The 19339-nt window shown below is 48.6% G+C and overlaps 1 protein-coding gene and 1 pseudogene across 1 annotated transcript in view; both read right to left on the bottom strand.

Moving 5' to 3' along the window:
* Positions 1 to 19339, bottom strand: part of Dnah2 (dynein axonemal heavy chain 2) — a 122200-nt gene that overhangs the window by 21959 nt on the left and 80902 nt on the right. Inside the window, exons 45-63 of the mRNA XM_041663942.1 lie at positions 18011 to 18163; positions 14552 to 14643; positions 14024 to 14222; positions 13668 to 13892; positions 12774 to 12878; positions 10018 to 10206; positions 8682 to 8767; positions 8415 to 8545; positions 8122 to 8271; positions 7498 to 7665; positions 7127 to 7287; positions 6753 to 6892; positions 5522 to 5654; positions 5285 to 5424; positions 3074 to 3284; positions 2827 to 2943; positions 2511 to 2652; positions 1279 to 1448; positions 1036 to 1152 (exon numbers count right to left, since the gene is read on the bottom strand). Of these exons, the coding sequence (XP_041519876.1) occupies positions 1036 to 1152; positions 1279 to 1448; positions 2511 to 2652; positions 2827 to 2943; positions 3074 to 3284; positions 5285 to 5424; positions 5522 to 5654; positions 6753 to 6892; positions 7127 to 7287; positions 7498 to 7665; positions 8122 to 8271; positions 8415 to 8545; positions 8682 to 8767; positions 10018 to 10206; positions 12774 to 12878; positions 13668 to 13892; positions 14024 to 14222; positions 14552 to 14643; positions 18011 to 18163 (2829 nt within the window). The remainder of the gene's footprint in view (positions 1 to 1035; positions 1153 to 1278; positions 1449 to 2510; positions 2653 to 2826; positions 2944 to 3073; positions 3285 to 5284; positions 5425 to 5521; positions 5655 to 6752; positions 6893 to 7126; positions 7288 to 7497; positions 7666 to 8121; positions 8272 to 8414; positions 8546 to 8681; positions 8768 to 10017; positions 10207 to 12773; positions 12879 to 13667; positions 13893 to 14023; positions 14223 to 14551; positions 14644 to 18010; positions 18164 to 19339) is intronic.
* LOC121456111 lies at positions 11025 to 12331 on the bottom strand (annotated as a pseudogene).

Below are 19339 nucleotides of genomic sequence, written 5' to 3'. Positions count from 1 at the left end.
CCTTTCAAAGAGTTCCTCTGCCTGGTGACCAAGCATTCAAATATACGAACCCATGGGGGCCATTTTCATTCAAATCACAAGTCTGTATGTATGTGTATTTGTGTGTGTGTGTACACATATTTCTGCGTGTATGTGTGCAAACACTAATATTAACACAGATCATCTTTGGAAGGAAGGATGAGTTTTGTAAAAATTGGTTGCTTTCATGGAGTGAAGTTGAATGCTAAAGAGCAGAGGGGGGAAGACTTTATATTGTATATTCTTCTGTACCTTTGAATTTCAAATTAATTTCAATGTGAGTATATTATCTAGGAACGAAGCTGTATGTATTATCATTTTGTTGTTGAGACAGGGTCTCTTTATATAGCCCTGGTTGTCCTGGAACTCACTCTGTAGATCAGGCTGGCCTCCACTCACAGAGATCTGCCTGCCCTTTCTCCCGAGAGCTGGCACTGAACACATGTGACATCACAGCTAGCACATTATCTCTTAAGGCTATGATTAAAAAAATCAAACGACAGACAAGGAGTTCTGAATTCTTTTGATAGTAGCACTTGACTGTTCCTCATGGTTAGAAGTCAGCTGTGCATGTATCCTGTAGAAAGTTGCCTACCTTGTCTACCTTCCCCGACTTCTAGACAGCCCTACTCCCACCAAGTACAGACACACACACACCCCTCTGTTGCTGTTCCAGGCCCACAGTTGCCATCCTGACCCTACTGACCCATTCCCTCGTCGGAAACTGACCCGCTACCCACACACCATCGGTCAACATCCCAAAGCCTATTCCAAGGCCGTGAAAGAGGTAACTGTGGATCTCCAAAACACTGTGGGGCAACAGTGTCCTGTGACCCACGAAGATATGGGCTCTGGGAGCCTTCTGCACCCTATGCTTCAGACAGACCTAAACAAGACTTGGTGCAGGGGAAGAGAGCTCACTGCTGCACGGTAACAGAGTTGGGTGCAGAATCGAGTGGGGAAAGATGGTCATGAAGAGAGGAACGGACAGCTCCAAAAGGCCAGAGGGAAGCTCACCTCCCGCAGCTTTTCCTGGGCCTCGGCTAAGGCTGCTTGCTTCTCCTGAAGCTGGGCCATGGCGGCATTCATGCGGATCCGCTTGGGCTCAACCACTCGGTACAGACGCCCGTACAACTGTGAGAAAAGACAGCCAGGCTTCGGGGACCCCCACCAAGCACCTTCCTTCTCCTCTGTGCCTGCCACCCCCCAGCTTGTCTAGGACTGCCCCCTCGGTTCCCACTCACTCTGACCACCACCTACCTCCATGGCCCGCACCCACATGCAGAGGGATTTAGCAGCCAGGGAGACCCTGCCGATAATATCAGGCTGGAAGTCAGGCTGGGCACAGTAGGCGCCAATCTTCTTCAGCACCTTATCTGAGATGTTGTCTTTATCAAAGTTGATCAGCGACTTGATGAAATTCTGTTCACCTGTGGTGTGACATTTTGAGGCCTCAGCCAGAGGGCCCAAAACCCTGTTCCTGCCCAGCTCCACCTCCACTGCTTGTTGTTAAAGTTCCCAAGGCCAAGATATTTGACCCCTTCCGATCTTGCTCCTTTCGCTGGCATCCTCTCGGGCCCCAGGGCCTCCTGGATCTCCCCAGCCTCATCTCCTACTCCCTTCCCTTGACAAACAGTTAAATCACCCATCCCGGCATTCCTTCTATGTGCTCTGTACTTTCTTCTAGACAAAAACTGGCAAACTGTAGCTACATTCTGCTGCGGGAACCCAAAGCCGAGAAAGCCACAGATTGAAAATAGAGTCCCGAGGCCAGACAGACGGCGTGGTCAGTAAAGTGCTTAAAACACGCGGGAAGTGTTTGATCCTGAAAACTGAAATAAAAAGGTAGGTATGGTAGCAAGCACCTACAATCCCAGCACTGGGAAGGCAGAGTGCCCTGGTGAGTCAGCTGGGTAACCAGCGACCCCAGGCCACAGTTAGATGCCCTGTCTCAAAAACAAAACAGGCGAACAGTTCCTGAGGAACAACACCCATGACTGACTTTTGACCCTCTTAGACAGACAGACAGACAGACAGACAGACACGCACGCATGCCTGAACACATGCATGTACCCACTCACACATCCACACATGAACGTGAAGGCACATATACACAAAGAAAGAAATGAGACAGAGAAAGACAGAGAGAAGCCGTTTCTTGTTCTCTATTCTTGTCTCTCTTTGGCATGGAGGTATTATTGCCCTTGGATCTTGCCATGCATTCTGACTGCTTCAGAACGATTTTCTTCTGGTTATGGTGAGAGGAGCCAGTTCCTGCTATATACTTTTAAAGAATCCTAACAAATGTTTAAGGTCTTCCCTCTTAATCTCTGTGCTCCTGAGGGGGCAGGGTCTGCAGTACCTCAGTGGTTCTTACAGAGGGCCTGAGGGGGGTCTCTGGTACCTCAGGTGGCCCTTGCAGATGATGAACTACACTTGATCAATAAACACCAGACAAATGGAAGTCTCTTCCAACAATGCCCTCTGCTTACCCAGCTGCCGCTTTGCCTCTGCCCATGTGGGCTCATTGCCTCGGAGAATCATGACTGCCTGCATTACCATCTCCACCTGGGCAGGGGGTCTTCCATACGACTTGATCTCACCTATATCTTTCTTGTTCAGAGACTCCAAAGCCTGGGGAAAGGGATTAGCTGACAGAACTGGGCCAGAGTCAACTCAGATAGCAAGACGAGTCCTTCCCCGAACACAGAGCCAACTACGATGCCACCTTCTCCCCTCTCCCCCCTTCCCCAGCAACTCTGAGAGCAAAGAAGGCTGGCCCCATCCCCACTCCTGGCTCCATGGTACCCGCATGGCTTCTTCAAGGGCAGGCAATGCCTCCTCTAGATCCTTCTGGGCGTTGTCTGCCAGTGCCTGACACTTGACTTCCTCAATAGCAATCTTCTCGCTGTTGGCAGTGACCGCCTAGAGATGAAAAGAAGACAAAGGATGGACAGGAAACCAAGGACAAGGTGAGGAGGGGGGTAACTGATGGGGCCAGGAAGCCTCTTCCTGGGGACCCTGGCAGAGTGGCGCAGGGGGCAGGATGTCTGACCTTCTGCTGCTCGTCCGCTTCCCGCTTCTGCTGCACGATGATGACCAGGTACTCTTCGCACTGCTTCTGGAACTCGGCCACCTTTTTCTTGGCATCCTCCAGCTCCAGGGACATCACTTCTACTTTTTCTCTAGTTTCATCAATCTTAAACAATCCAGTCCGCAGCTTGTTGGCTTGGTCCAGCAGCTCCTGCCGTTTTTCTCCGAGAAGCCTGTAGAGGAAGGAGGAGGCCTCCCATAATGGTCCTTCCTCAAACACCTCAGTCTCTCCCTTTCTGTGGCCACGTTCTGCCCTCACATACGAACATAGTCTGCCTCCTGCCTTTCCATAGCTTGCTCAGGTCTTTAGCATTTCCAACAAAGTCTCCACAGGTCTTCTTCTCCCTCTCATTTATTCTCTACACCATGATCAAAATCAGGTTGTTAAGTACCATTCTGACACATTGCTTCCTCTACCTGGGGCTCTTCCAGAGACCACATCATGCAGCAGGCACCTGGACCGCAATGGTCCAGAAAACATGAACCCACCCAAAGGGGGCAAGTGAACCCCACTTAGCCTCTCCCCCTCTCTGTGGGAATCAACAGAAGGACAGACTTCCTACATTTCTGCTTAAAGAGAAGCCAGAAATCTGAATTTTTAAAAAAGAAATATGTGGTTACTTCCTGGACTAAAGGGTTTATCAAAATGATTGGTGGGGCTGGAGACATGGGGCTCAGTGGTTAAAAGCTCTGGCTGCTCTTCCAGAGGACCCAGGTTCAATTCCCAGCACCCACATGGCAGCTCACAACTGTCTATAACTCCAGTTCCAGGGGATCTGACACCAATGCATATAAAATAAACTTAAAAAATGATTGGTAAATAGAAAAAGGCGGAACATTACCCTGTATGTCTAGACACACAGGGCTCACTGATACAGCACTATAAAACAGTGCCCAGCACATAGTAGGTGCTTAAAAAATACACATTAAATGGGCGAATTGATGCTATTATCGTCTTTACAAATTGTTTTTCCAACTTGAATCAGAATCCCCAGTCCACATGACTGCAGTGGATTGTGCTTGTGATTCCAGTCCTAGGGAGGCTGAGGCAGGAGAATCGCTGTGAGGCTACCCTCAGCTACATAGTGAGTTCTGAGCCAGGCTGGGCTACGTATGTGAGACACGGTCTGGAGGACAAATAAGATAAAATATCCTTTCTGATAAGCCAGCAATAGTGTTCCCCTGACTTCCACAAACCACTCAGCTCAGCCGAGGAACCGACAGACAGACAGACATCCGAAACAGCATGGGGCGGGTCTCTGCACCTGAAGTGGGGCCCAAGGCCTCAGCCTGTGCGATCTTATTCTAACTCCAAGTAGACAGTTAGGATCAAGGGGAACTGTAAGACACTCAGTCCCTGTGTTAGGGAACCGTTTGGTGTGCGGGGAAATCTGCCCACATAGCTGATGTTCAAAGCAAAGTACTGGGCTAGATGTGAGACAGAAAACACTCGCTTTTTCTGGTTTTTGTCTGCACTGCTTGTGTTTTTCATTTTGGTTATATTCCTGTGCTAAGGTACACACATATGGATCTGTATCTCTGGCCCTATTTGTTTGTGTATTTTTAATTTGATTTATTTTTTTTTGAAACAAGGTCTCACTATGTAGCCCTGGTTGTCTTAGATCTCCCTGTGTAGACCAGACTAGCTTTGAATTCACAGAGATTCACCTGCCTCTGCCTCCTGAGAGCTGAAGCAGGAGCCACCACTCCCAGCCTTGTGTATTTTTGAGACAGGATCCTTGTGTGTAGCCAGACTGTCCTTGAATTCATAATCCTCCTACATCAGGCTTCCTAGTGGGGACTTATAGGCATGTGTCACTATGCCCAGATATTTCATACAAATGGCCAGCCTAAGGGACACTAGAGGGAGAGAGGGAAGGATTACAAATATGGTAAATTCCCAGGTAACTTGCGGTCTGGAAAATATAGAGAACCGTGCCAGTAAATAAGGACAGACAGGGTATGAGGAGGCAGCAGAGCCGTGGGTCCATGACTGGAGGTCTAGCCTTCCCCACAGAAGCCCCACCTCTCATTAACTTCCCTCTGTGACTCTGCCATCCCACCTTAGCCACATACCCCAGCCTGTCCCCTTGGCCACATCCTGGGTATTTTCATCAATCAACACCTTTGAAAGACACAGCCCCCGGCCCTCCTTGTTTCCCGGTTTCCGTACTTTTTATACCCAGACACGAGCTCCAGGTAGTTTGTGGGTGTGACATAGTTATGTCTCCGCAGTTCCAACAGCATCTTCTGGGAGTACTGAGCCACGGACCAGTGCATGGTGACAAAGATCTGGGCCACTTTCCTGTGGATCTGAAGGGTACAGCACAGGGTGGAAGACAGAGGGTGTGGATCAGGGGATGGAGGGGAGGCGCGGGTGTGGCCAAAGCATCAGGAGGGAAGGGCTCACATTCTCCTGTGTCCCCAAGTCCACTCCTATCAGGTATTTCTCAGCCACCTCTAGCAAGGCCTCCCGGGGCCACTCTGAGAACCAGTTGATGGTCGTGCAGTTCACCAGAGCTGGGTACTGGCGAATCCAGTTCCTAGAGAGAAGGCGAGGGCATTAAGTCTCCGCACTGACGCCCTTGGCTTCCTAACACATGCCCAGCTGCTTTGCAGATCCTGGGGGCCCCGTCCTCCCCTCCTATCTGCTCGTGCGGCTCTATCTCCACATGCACAGGTCCACACATTTAGAAATGGTCTCTGATCAGAAAGGCCCAGATCCACGTTTTGTAGATGTTGATCTTGAGCAAGTGTCTAACATACTCAGACATCAGTTTCCTCAGCCTTAGGAGGGGATTAACGGTATATAAATACCAAGGTTGTTGGGAATTTGGTGAGGTAACCCAAGAAGAATGCTTAGCGTGCACCCCTGTGATAAATACACCATATGCCATAAGTTAAAAACATATGCAAAACAGTAACCCAGTTTGCCTTGCCCTTGGTTTTATTTTTGAATTTTTTATTTATTTTTATTTTATGTGCATTAGTATTTTGCCAGCATGTATGTCTGTGTGAGGTGTCAGATCTTGGAGTTACAGACAGTTGTGTCTTGCCCTGTGGGTACAGGGAATTGAACCCAGGTCCTCTGGAAGAGCAGTCAGTGCCCTTAACCACTGAGCCATTTCTCCAGGGCCCCCCCACTTTTTTTTAAAGACAGGGTCTCACATACAGCCCTGACTATGCTGGTTCTTGCTATGTAGCCCAGGCTGGCTTCAAATTTGCAGCAATCTTCTTGCTTTAGCCACCCGAGTTCTGAGATTATAGGTGTGCACTGTCTTGGCCAACCTCCTCCTTCTAGATCTGATTGTCCTGAAATATCTACTTATACCAAGATGGATAAAAAAAAATGCTATGTATACATACTTTGCCATTCTATTTATCCTCTAATGAAAAAGACCGTCTTGTCATGCGATACAATATGGATGAAACTGGAGGGCATTATAGAAGTGAAATAAGTAAGTCACCGTTCCACATGTCGTCAAAGCCACCAAATTCAGAGATGAAAAGTAGAAAGGAAGTTTCTGGAAGCTGGGAGTGGGGAGTCACTCTCTGCTGGGAAAATGGGCTCTAGTGGGCTGTTCCTGACACTACGGACCTGTGGAGGGAATCACATGGGACCCCCTAACAGGCAGTGTCACCTGAAGGGGTCTCCCACTGGGCTCAGGCACAGCACGATGTGCAGGTTGTTCCGCACGCGCTCAATGAGGTAGGCGAAGAGGCTGTCGGAGGATTCTGATATCTGCTCTGCCCGGGCCTGGTCTATGATCTGGCTCTGGATCTGGACAAAAGCCGCACTGAGTCAGATCACTTACCGCAGAGTGAGCCAGACAGCAGGTTAGGCTGGCGGACTGAGGCCTGGGGTGGGGGTGGGATGAATGGTGAGAGGTGACCCTTCAGCCTTACAGGGCCTGATCTGATGGTGGGGGATGGTACAGAAACAGACGTGGAATCTGTGGGTTTTAAAGATTGTTAGAAAAGCCAAAGAACCAACTTAGTACTGAAGGAACTGTACCTCTTCAAATTCGTCAGATTTGTAGAGATTGGGGACTTCGCCTGAGCTAAGGATGTTGTTGATGTCTTCTAGGAAGGATTCATCCGCGATTTGGGTGTCCACGAAAAGGAAGGACGTGGTCTTGAGCTCTACCCCTGCCTGGCGATACAGACGCTTGATATCTGGCCAAACCAGAGAAAGACAAAGGCAAAGACTTCCTTCACACTCACCATCCTCATCCTCCACGCTTCAGGACCCTCCCTTAGCCCATGCCGCCTATGCCAGGCACACAGTGGCCAGGGGCATCTCACCCCCTGGCATGGCAGTCACTCAGGCAGCTTTCCTCCATTCTAAAACCTCTACCCTCTTCCGGTTCAGGAACCCAGGCATACCATCTCGGAACTCCTGTTTGCGATAGTGTTTGGTGACCTCGATCTGGAACGTGTTGTACTCGCAGATGGAAGAGGCCAAGCGGGCCAGACTCTGCCGTCCACTGCCCCCAATCCCCACCAAGAGCATGTTGCCTCGAGGTTGTCCAATTACCCGCACAATCCGCGTGACTGGGGAATGGGGTGGGGGCAATGCACTGGGTGAGCAATCCCAACCAACTGCCAGGCCCTAGGGTGGGGACCCAAAACCTCTGAGGCTGAAGTAGAGTCAAGAAAGAGGGAAGAAGTTGGTACCCAAGGCTCTGGTGGTGATTCAGCATTAGCCTTCACCTGCCACTAAACACCCTTGTGATAGGTGTGGTAGCGTAGGCCTGAACTACCACGGAGATGTAGACAGGAGCATCACAAGCTGAGACCAGCTTACTCATGATACCAATTTCCAAGCCAGCTAGGGCTACGCAGAAAGACCCTGTCTCAAAAACAAAACTGAGCAAATAAACAGACTTCACTGGCACAAGGACATGTTGGATTAGAAAGGAAAATGACTCTAGAGCTTGACTTGGGAGTGCCCTTTGCAGGGAAGCTGCGGGTGGGAGGCGGAAAGGGCTCAGAGTAGCCAGCACTCACTGTGTTCGATGGCCTCTCGGAAGAGCACCAGCTGCATTGGCACCACGGCGGGGGAAAGATTGTACTCGTTTAGGGCCGTTTCCATGGCTGTCTTCAAGACTGTCAGATCTACCAGGTCTTCATAGACCTTGGGCTCCTTCATGAAGTCCCCTAGGCCATGGAAGAAAGGCATCAGCGTCCCCAACGCCTGGTCCTCCCAGAGGTCCCTTAGGGCCATTAGCATTGGGAATCCATGCCCTGGCCTCCTAACCCCAACCTCTTAAGACCCAAAGCAGTCCCAGCTCCGGGCTCACCAAAGATAGGAGAACGTTTGTTGGGGCAGAGATTATGAAATGTGAGGTCAAAGAAGGTGCCGAGTTTGTCACTCAATATCCCCACGAAGGCTTCCATGTCCGTGGCATCCACCAGTCTGTCCGAGAAGACTCTGTTGGGAAGTAGTTGGGGAGGGACTTAGGGCTAAAGAGGAGAACAGCCCTGGGGAAGGGAAAGTCAGCCAGAGGTGAGGCGGGGGTTGGCAGGCAGCGGGAAGTGCATCTGACCAGGGCGCAAGGACACATCACCTGAAACACTCATGGATCCAGAGTCTGGTGATGCTGGACTTGGTATCATGGAAGTCCTTGTTGGCTCTAAGCATGCCCTGGAAAACCTGGAAAGTTGGAGCAGTGACTGGGTAAGAGGCAGAAAGAGATCCTGTCAATCTGGAGGGGAGCAGGAAGCATGGCTGGACGCCATCCCAGGAGAAGGGTGACTGGCACGTGCTTTGCTGTGGAATTCTATTTCTATTTTTTAAAGATTGAAAATTAATTATGTGGGGCTGGAGATACGGATCAGAGGTTAAGAGCACTGACTGCTCTTCCAGAGGTTCTGAGTTCAATTCCCAGCACCCACATGGTGGCTCACAACCACCTATAATGAGATCTGGTGCTCTCTTCTGGTGTGTAAACATACAGGTAGACAGAACATGGTATGCAAAATAATAAACCTTAAAAAAATTATGTGTATGTATGTATATCTGTGTCACATATGTGCAGGAGCCCACAGCGGGCAGAAAAAAGGCATTGAGCTCCCCAGAGCTGGAGTTACTGGTGGCTATGAGCCACTCAATACAGGTGCTGGGAACAAACTCGGCCTCTGCAAAAATGAAAAGTACACTGGACATGGTGGCGTACACCTTTAATCCCAGCATTCAGAGGCAGAGGCAAGTGGATCTCTGTGAGTTCGAGGTCAGCCTGGCCTACATAGTGAGTTCCAGAACAGCCAGGGCTACACAGAGAAACCCTGTCTCAAAAATAAACAAACAAAAAACAAACCCAACAAAAATAAAACTAAACAGAAGAGAAAGCATTCCTAATGGCTGACCCCATCCAGCTCCCCAGCTCCTTGCTATGACATTCTTCTTAAAAGAAAAAAAAAAACAGATTTATTTTTATTTTATGGACATTGTATGAGTCTGTGTCTACATGTATGTCTGTGTACCACATACATGCAGTGCCTGCAGAGGCCGGAAGAACTGGAGTTACAGACAGTTGTGAGTCACCATGTGGGAGATGGGAGCAGAATCTAAGTCCTCTGCAAGAACAGCCAGTGTTCTTAACCACTGAGGCCCTGCTATGGAGTGTGAAGGCTTATTTTAAGAAAAGGATGGTAGTGGCACACACTCAGGAGGCAGAGGCAGAGGCAGAGGCAGAGGCAGATGGATCTCTGTGGATTCTAGGCCAGCCTGGTCTACATCAGAGTTCCAGGACAGCCAGAGCTACACAGAGAAACCCTGTCTCAAAAATCAAACAAAACAAACAAACAAACAGAGGAAGAGGAAGAAGAAGCAGTAGCAGCAGCAGCAGCAAGGGCTGCAGAGGCTGCACAAGGCCAAAGTGCAGAGGTCAGAGCAATGCTGACCTTGGAGATGTCCCGGAGGTTGAAGAGGTAGTGGATCTTAGCGGGTGTGGGCAGGAAGCGCTGCACCACCGTGTTGTACACGTCCAAAGTGGCCTCTGTCACCACGTTCCCGATGGGCTTTACCTCCTCTTCAAAGTCCTGAAGCTTCTGGTTGATCATGGTGCCAAATATGCGGATGATCTGCGATTCCTGGAAAGAAACCTCAGACTCACTTTCCAGGGCTCTGGGCCCGCAGCCAGGGCTCCCTCATGGCAGAACTGAAGAAGCATCAATCAATCAAACAAAAACACCACTGAGAAATATTTTTTTATGAAAAATATCCATAATAAACAAACATTCTAACTAGAGATGGGCCGGTGCCATTGGCTCTTTCATCCCGGGCTTCACTGTGGCTCAGTAGCACACTGGATGGATCTTACATGTGGAATTTTGGTATCTTGTTCATGGAGAACTTTTTACATTACTTTTTTTAAGTTAATTTTACGTATCTGTATGTGGGCACGTGCATGCCTGTCTCAGCACACGTGTGGAGATTATAGGCCAATCTGTGCGAGATGGCTCTCTCCTCGCACCACGTAGGCCTCAGGGATGGGCTCAGGCTGTAAGGCTTGGTGGCAGGTGCCTTTACCTACTTAACTTAATTTTATTTAATCTAATTAATTAATTAATTAATTTTTGTTTTTGTTTTCTGAGACAGGGTTTCCCTGTAGCTTTGGAGCCTGTCCTAGCACTTGCTCTGTAGACCAGGCTGGCCTCGAACTCACAGAGATCCGCCTGCCTCTGCCTCCCTAGTGCTGGGATTAAAAGTGTGCACCACTACCCCCCGGTTTTGACTTAATTTTAATTGGAAGAAAATATTTAATTAAGAGCCAGGTGTAGTGATACATGCCTAGAAACGTGGCGTTTGGGAGGCTGAGGTAGAAAGGGTTGAGGTTTTTTTTTTTTCAATGTTCAGTTTCCTTTAATGACCCCCATCTCCCCTGAAGGGTAGGTGCAGGCAGCTAGGCGACGGCAAGATATGTTCACTTGAAGATCTTGCCTTGATTGACGGCTTTGCCCACATGCTGGAAGGCCCCCTCCCAGGAAAAGTACTCTCGAACCAGGGTCTGGGTCTCCTCGCTACCAGGATCCAGTTTCTGCCATGTATATGACACCTGCCAATCTGGACTTGGCGGAAAGGCAAGCTCTTGGCCTCGGAAGACCCAGTCGCCGGAAATGGAGCTGCTGTTGTTGGTTCCAAAGAGGATGACACTAGCAAATGCATTCTTCCTCAGTTTGTCCAATCGCTGGAACATGCCAGTGATGAGGTTGCAACTCATAGAGGTCTGGGTGCGCTCCTCAGGGAAGCGATATTCAGCATACCACAGGGACTAGCCGTCATTATCAAAGTGCTCCCAAAAATATGGCAGCGCCACGGAGAGGGTGTCCTCACTGGAGTACTTACGCTTAAACTCATCCAACACAAAGGTACTCTTGGGCAAGTGAGCAAAGGGGTCCTTGGCCTTAGGCTCAGCAGCCAGTGCCTGCTCACACTCATCCATCTCCTCCTCAGGAGCTGGGGCAGCTGCCTTTTTTTCCTCTTTCCGTTCAGCCTGGGGCTTCTGTTTCTCTTCTCGTGAACCCTTTTCTTTCCTTGGCTGGCTCTCTGCAAACTTCTTGGCATCAAACTGGGCCATCTTCTCACACAGCTTCACCTCCCCCAAGACTACCCTGAACTGGGGTTGGTTAATGCAGGTGAGGAACCATCGGTTGGTATTGGGGAGGGCCTGGCGAAAAGAAGGCTCTAAGACCTGCTTGTAGAGCCACAGAAGAGTACAGACAACAGTGATATCAGCCAGAGTCACTCGCTCACCCACCAAGAAAGTCCTTGTCTTCAAATGAGTGTCCAGAGCAGCCCCAGGATTCGCCTCACCTCTTCTTTTGCATTTTCGGTGGCCTGTTTGTTATGGTGCATGATGCCCAAGGTGGGGAACACCCAGGTGCTGGCTGGAGGGACGATATCACTGTCAGCAAAGCTCACCCACTGCACCACCTGAGCTGCTGCCTCTGGAGTACTTCCCCGCAGGTCCTCGTTGCTTACATCATAGGCGATGGCATTGCTCTCAAACACGCAGAATCCATCATCACCCTCAAATGCTGGAACTTTGCCAGCAGGAAATTTTCTGAGAAATTCGGGGGTGCGGTTGGTTTGGCCAAAGTGGAAGTGGGGTGGTGTGGAGAGCACGCGGACCTGAGCCCCACTGTACTGAGCAGCAATGAGGGCCTTGGAGGCTCTCCAGTTTTCAGGATATGTGTACAGGGTTCCAGCTGCCATGGTGATTCCGCAGAGAAAGGGGCAAGGGTTGAGTTTTAAAGACACCTCAGCCTATATTTAGTGCCACCTTGTCTCAAAAACGAAGAAAAGAAAATTTTCCTGCTGCGTTTTATTTGGCCTTGGCTTTCAGTCCCCTTAAATTTCATTCACCTCTCCCTAACCCTAGCAACTGCTTTGGCTGTTGGCTTTATAAGATCCACCTTCCTGAGTTTGCTTCCACCCCAGGCAGTCTCTGTCCATGGAGGCCACAAGCTCCACTTTCCAGAGTCAGCAGGCCACACTTGAAAATGCTGCAGCTGTCCTGGCTCAAAGGCCAAGGCTTCCACATAGGGCCCCACCCCTGGAAAGCAACTCTGTTCTGCTCCCTTATTCCATGGGCCTGGGATGGTTTTGCCAGGTACAATCCCCGTCCCCACCCCCATCCCACCCCCCATGGCCTCACAGTGGGGAAGGTCATGTTGATGATGTTGAATCGACTCTGCAGCCTCGGGGAGATGACGGTCCGTCCACCCCCTGGGGGGCCCATGGCGGCCATCAGGAACATGTCCTAGAGAACAGAGACAAAGATGGGGGAGACACAGTAGGATGAAGAGAGACAGAAACAGTGTGATGTTTCATGACAGCGAGGTCAGAGGACCCTGCATGTTTCTAACAGAAACAGTCCGTGTCCCAGGTGCTAGATGCTTCAGTCACCCTGATCTGATCTATATCAGATCATATACATCTATATCACATTTACATTAATTTACACAATTAATATTGCATACATTAAAACATTATGCTGACTCGGCATGGTGGCACATGTCTCAAATCCCTGAACTCAGAGGCAGAGCCAAGAGAATCTCTGTGAGTTCAAGAGACCAGCCTGGTCTACAGAGCGAGTTCCAGGACAGCCAGAAATACAACATAGAAAGACCCTGTCTTTAAGAAAAGAAAGGAAAAGAAGAAGAGAGAACGTCCAGTAAGAGAGTCATAATCCCGCGAGAGGAGAGCAAGGACAGAAGGGAGACGTCTGGGCTGTCTGTGGGGGTTAGGCAAGCATGGGAAAGGAGGAGAGTCTGTGAACACGGCATTAAGACCTGGCTCTGAGGACTTTACTGACATGTGGGTGAGCAGAGGAGGCCTGGAGGCCAGGAGACATGGAGAACAAGCCCTCAGGTCACCAAGTGGGGGACAGACTCAGTGAGGAGAGTTACAACGGGGGTCCACAACTTAGGAGCCAGATGTATGGGCCCCCAGGAAGGGACAGTGCATTCCTGCGTAGGGAGGAGCCCTAGGGCCCAGGGGAGCAGGGACTGGGCCCACCTAGCACAGGAGAACAGTCTCAGGTGCTTACACGAATGTGCTTGATGCTCTGCTTCAGACGATCATACCAGAAGCCATAATCAATCCAGAGGCGAATCAGCTCCAGGGGTGGCTGGGACCCAAACATGTCCTTAGCAGGCATGTTTAGGTCATCCATAAAAGTGATCATGCTTTTGCCCCCAAATGGCACGTACACACCCTTGGTTCGCTTCTCCACTCTGCTCTCAATGATGCTCTGCACGTTGTTCGATGTAGTCTGGTGGGAGACACAGAGCAGACGTGAGGGTCCCCAGAGAAACAAGGGACCATGAAGGCCTGTCAGCTGAGCACCTGGGTTCCAGGAGATAGCCGATGGCGAGGAGCTGGCAGTCCAAGCCCCCGACATACCTGTGCAGACATGTTGACAATGAGCACTGACCACTGGCTGGAGGGCAAGGACTGCAGAACACTCTGGGCTATGGAGGTCTTTCCAGTTCCTACAGGACCCACTAGTAAGACGGGATTCTGGTTGGCCACCAAGGTGCTGACTAGATAGTTGTATCGGACGGTATCAACAGTAGGTACCATGATCTTATAAAAAGGCGCACTAGAGAAGAAAGGAATGGTGGCTGTCTTAGGACCATTTGGCTGCCCCCGTTTAGCTCTCACTTCCTTCTTCCTCTTAGCATTTACCTTCTTCCGGGGCCACCGTGGTCTAACCTCCCGACCTGCCCTCTAGGTCCTGGAGGTGTGGCATTCTCCTTGAAGGCCCTGTCCCGAGTCCCCTAGACCTTACTTCCTAAACCCAGTCATCTCTTCCCTGGAGGTGGCTTTCTCCTTTCGCAGGTCACCCTGACTTCTGGCCCCATCACCCTTGACGTATCTGCCACCGACTGCAGGACCAAGCCCTATGCAAACCCCAGGCTCTGCTCTCACTTTGGAGGATAACGCCAGCTCTTAGGGAGCTTCTCCTCAAATGACGTCCAAGTCCGCATCTTGGGGTTCACGAAGTATTCATACACTGTGTCCTAAGGAAAGAAGGAGAGCCATTGATGGAGGAAGGTCATTGGCTAATAAAGGAACTGCCCTGGCCCATTTTATTGGTTAGAGGATAGGTGGGAGGAGAAAACAGGACAGAACACTGGGAGGAAGAGGAAGTGAGGTCAGAGACTCCACAGCTCTCTCGGGAGCAGACGCCTCAGAGAGAGACGCCATGCCCCGCTCCCGGGATGAAGCTCCGACCCAGGATGGACTAGGCTGGAATCTCCCCGGTAAGCGCACCTTGGGGTGCTACATACAGATGATTAGAGGTGGGCTAAATTAATATGTGAGAATTAGCCTAGAAGAGAATGGGCCAGGCAGTGTTTGGAGAAATACAGTGTCCGTGTAATTATTTCGGGGCATAAGCTAGCCGGGCAGGCGGCCAGGGGTGCTGAGAATGCAGCCCCGCCGCCCCTATTACCACATATGGCGCCCACGTGGACAACTGGTTCCACATAAAGCCTGAGACAGCTTGGGAAGTAATTCTAGAACAAAATGAAAGCATTGTGCCTGGTTTCTTGGTAGCAGCAATTTCTCGGTTCTACTCTGCTTGCTAGAGGCAAGCAAGCGCCTCATCTAAGAGAGGCTTCCTGACTCAGCTTTAGCTGCAAAGCCTGAAGCTCATTAAGAGGTCCTGCCACAAAATACTTAAACGGTGTTGACAAAAAGCTGAACGCATGCTTTTCGGTTTTCAGCCGTAGCAGGAAAAAAGCTGTGCTGTTTAAAAATGCCGGCTTTCTGGGCCATCCTGCCAGGGCAAACTCTGACTGTTTGAGGCAGGAGGGCCGGCTACCAAGAGAGAGGACTTGAGTGTTGTCTGTTGTAGCTCACTTGCTGGCAGGGACCTTGAAATGCCATACAGTTGTTGCAGTAAACATGGCTACAGCCTGTATATCTGCCATGAGGCTGGAAAGCTAAGGAATGGACTGGATCTAGCTGGCAAAGCCACGCCTTTAATCCTACTGATATTGCTTGGTAAATTAAAGACTCGTATGGTCAGAAAAAGAGATATACAATAAAGAGAGATTCAAAGACAAAGAAAATTTCTAAATGGTTTGAAATATGTTAAAAATATATGCAGACTAAAAGTTGAAGTTCTTAAAATAAAAAACAAAAAAAAAAAAGGAAGAGAATTGTTATGTGTGGTAGCACACGCCGTTAATCCCAGTGCCTAGAAGGCAGAGACAAACAGATCTCTGAATTCAAGGTGTAATAATGTACACCTTTAATCCCAAATGCCTGGGAGGCAGAGACAGGCGGATCTCTGAGAGTTCAAAGACAGCCTGGTCTACAGAGTTACTTCAGGTCAAAGATACAGAGAACCTGTCTCAAAAAACAAAGAGTTAAAAGTAAAAATAAACAAAATAGAGGTTAAAATAAAACGAACAAAGATGGAAAATAGACAGAGAATTTTGATACTGTATGCTATTATGCTCTCTTTAAATTATTTAAATGCTAAGGAAGGAGCAACAGCTACTAAAAGATATTTGTTTATAAATACTGCTGAATTAATCCAACATAGATATTTTGAATTTGGATCTAAGGATATGATACTTTGGAAAGGAGTTTCTTATTTTGTTTTTACAGAGGATGAGACGCTGTTCATTTCTTCTATTCCGATTTGGTATGATGGACCACGCCCTCCTGAAGGGTTGGTGTGAACGCCTTCAAAAAATTGCTTCGCTCAACTGCCAACTGAGATGAAACTAGCACACAGGTTATACCATGAAAGACCTAATTAACGACGCCCCCATTCAGCAGAAAGCAGCTTGGAGAGAAAAAACTGCGCCCATGTTCCCAAATATGGTTTATAAACCTTCTTTTATATTTAAAGGGGGATATGATATAGATATGAATAATTTGCATTAGTATAGATTTTGCTTTATTGATAGAGATTTAAGGTCAATTTTGTTATATGTATAAATGTTTCTGATTTTGATTAAGGTATTGTGATTGTGTAGTTCATTTAAATATGTACTGTATAATTAAGAAATATAGGTTGTTAATGGATAGTCATTGATAATAGTAAAGCTTGTAGTCATGTTAGTTAGATTTTCTAGATATATAGAGATATATTTTAGATAGAGATTCTTCATGTCTTTCAAAGATTACAGAATAGGACATTTAATGTTTTAATAACTGAGGACTTTTCATGACAATGAGACACCCTGCTCCTGGCAGCACCAATCTACTTCAAGAGGAAGATGGGCATCGAAGAGGCACCTTATGGAGTTTGATAGCCATTTGGGCAAGAAACTGCTCTTGCCTGGACTATTGCATAAACTGGACACAGAGAACCCGCAGAGAGAGGACTACTGAACTTGCCTAAGATGAGATGATCTTTCGGGGTTCCTGATTCATTTTGAAAGAGTCTGTGAGACATTCTGCAGGACACAACAGATAGTGACTGAACTGACTTTGAATTTTCCTGCTTTATGGAAATGTCTGCTCGATACCATGGGCCTGAAGGCTGAAGATGGATGCCCCAACGGTACAAAAGAACTTTGGGTGACTGTCCAGGCAGCAAGATGTCTTTGTCATTTCTAGAGTTTGAAGTTTCTTAGTTCTTGTTTACTTAGGTAATATGTCTTTCTGGAGTCTTTGATGGAGTTAAGAATAGTTAGTTATAGTTATAGTTTTCCTTAGTTATGATAAAGATTATTGTAACTTTTACTTGATAACTGTTTTGTTATATGTAATTTTGCTATGTTAAAGTTAAAGCCTTTTTTTTTTTTTTTTGTTTAAACCGAAAAAGGGGAAATGATGGAGGAAGGTCATTGGCTAATAAAGGAACTGCCCTGGCCCATTTTATTGGTTAGAGGATAGGTGGGAGGAGAAAACAGGACAGAACACTGGGAGGAAGAGGAAGTGAGGTCAGAGACTCCACAGCTCTCTCGGGAGCAGACGCCTCAGAGAGAGACGCCATGCCCCGCTCCCGGGATGAAGCTCCGACCCAGGATGGACTAGGCTGGAATCTCCCCGGTAAGCGCACCTTGGGGTGCTACATACAGATGATTAGAGGTGGGCTAAATTAATATGTGAGAATTAGCCTAGAAGAGAATGGGCCAGGCAGTGTTTGGAGGAATACAGTGTCCGTGTAATTATTTCGGGGCATAAGCTAGCCGGGCAGGCGGCCAGGGGTGCTGAGAATGCAGCCCCGCCGCCCCTATTACCACAAGCCATGCTGCCGGACTTCCTTCAGCTCTCGCCAGGCAGAGGCAGGGCTCGCAGACTGACGGGGGAAGAAGAGAGTGGCAGCAAAGTGGGAAGCCAGGCAGAGTCTGAAGACCACAGATGCCTTGCTAGTCCCGGAAACATAGGACATACGGGGTGGCTAGATTTAAGAGCCCTGACCTTATTGGGGAAAGAGCCCTCGATTTCCCGAAGGTAACTGTCAATTTTCTTGCGTCCATCCTCATCCACAGAGGCACACACAGACCAGATCATGCTGAACACAAACATCATCTCCACCATGAAGGCATAGTTATCAGTGTCGGCTGGGTTCACCTGGGCAGAGAAGAGAAGAGGCTCAGGAGTCCAGCGTGCTGAACTCGCCTTAAAACCATCTTCATTCCTCAAGATACAGAAGCCGCACCTATAGGAGACGGAAGGATCTAGTCTAGCAGATGACCACGAAGGCAGAAACCCTACCTTCTCTCCTGCTTCTGTGTGGGAATGCGTGACTGTTTTCCTGATGTGTTCATCTACAACCTACTCACGGATTTGAGATAAACCTGGGACTCCTTTCAGCACTGCCTTTGCTCAGAGCCACCTCTAGGCTAAGTCTTAAGAGCACAACTGTCACCTGGCCACCCCAGGCCCGCCCTGGAGGAGCACTCGAGGTGTCGTAGAGGAAGGGGAAGGAAAATGCAGGGATTAACGCGGATGTTTGTAGTTGGAAATGACCTAAACGTCTACCCGTCTACCCGCAGAGGAAGGGGAAGTAAATGCAGGGATTAACATGGATGAGCACCTGCACATCGCAGTACTCAACGTGACACTTTCACTTTGACAAGCATGTTGCATGTATCAACATTCATTTCTTGGTTTTTGTTCATTTGTTTTGTTTCTGAGCCCCGGCTGTCCTGGGACTTGCTATGTAGAACAGGCTGGTCTCACATTTATGGGGCTCATCTGTGTCTGACTCCTAAAAGCTGTGATCACACTACACCAGAGTCTATTTCTGGAACAGGACAACATCTATGGATATATGTGGGGCCTTATGTCAATAAGAGTTTTTGTTTGTTTGATAAGGTGTTTGTTTTTTGGTTTTGGATTTGTTTTTGTTTTGTTTTGTCTTGTTTTTGTTTCTTTGCTTTTGGGACAAGGTCTCCCTGCACAGCCCAGGCCTGCAATTCCCTGTGTAAACCCAGGAGGCTTTGCGCCACTGGCTTTGAGCACCTTTAGTGCACCTAAAACAATACAAATGTACTTCAGTAGTTACTTCTGTGATGGGAAAAGAAAACAAATTAGGAAGGGGAAGATGAACAGACAGGGCTTGAAAAGCCTGCTGTGATGGCTCAGGTCTACGATCCCAGCACAGAGATCCTGTCTTTAAAAAGGGAAAGAAATATCTAACTTTTAAAAAGAAACTAAACTCAATGATTACTTACAAAATTAAAATTTAGTCTTGGAGCTGGGTGATGGTAGCCCATGCCTTTAATACCAGCACTCGGGAGGCAG

Source organism: Microtus oregoni, unplaced genomic scaffold, assembly GCF_018167655.1.
Source record: "Microtus oregoni isolate MIOR12 unplaced genomic scaffold, Mior012 000015F_ref0000493, whole genome shotgun sequence".
Classification (NCBI taxonomy): domain Eukaryota; kingdom Metazoa; phylum Chordata; class Mammalia; order Rodentia; family Cricetidae; genus Microtus; species Microtus oregoni.
Note: the sequence above shows the minus strand (reverse complement) of the source record. Positions and strands in the feature narration are given on the sequence as shown.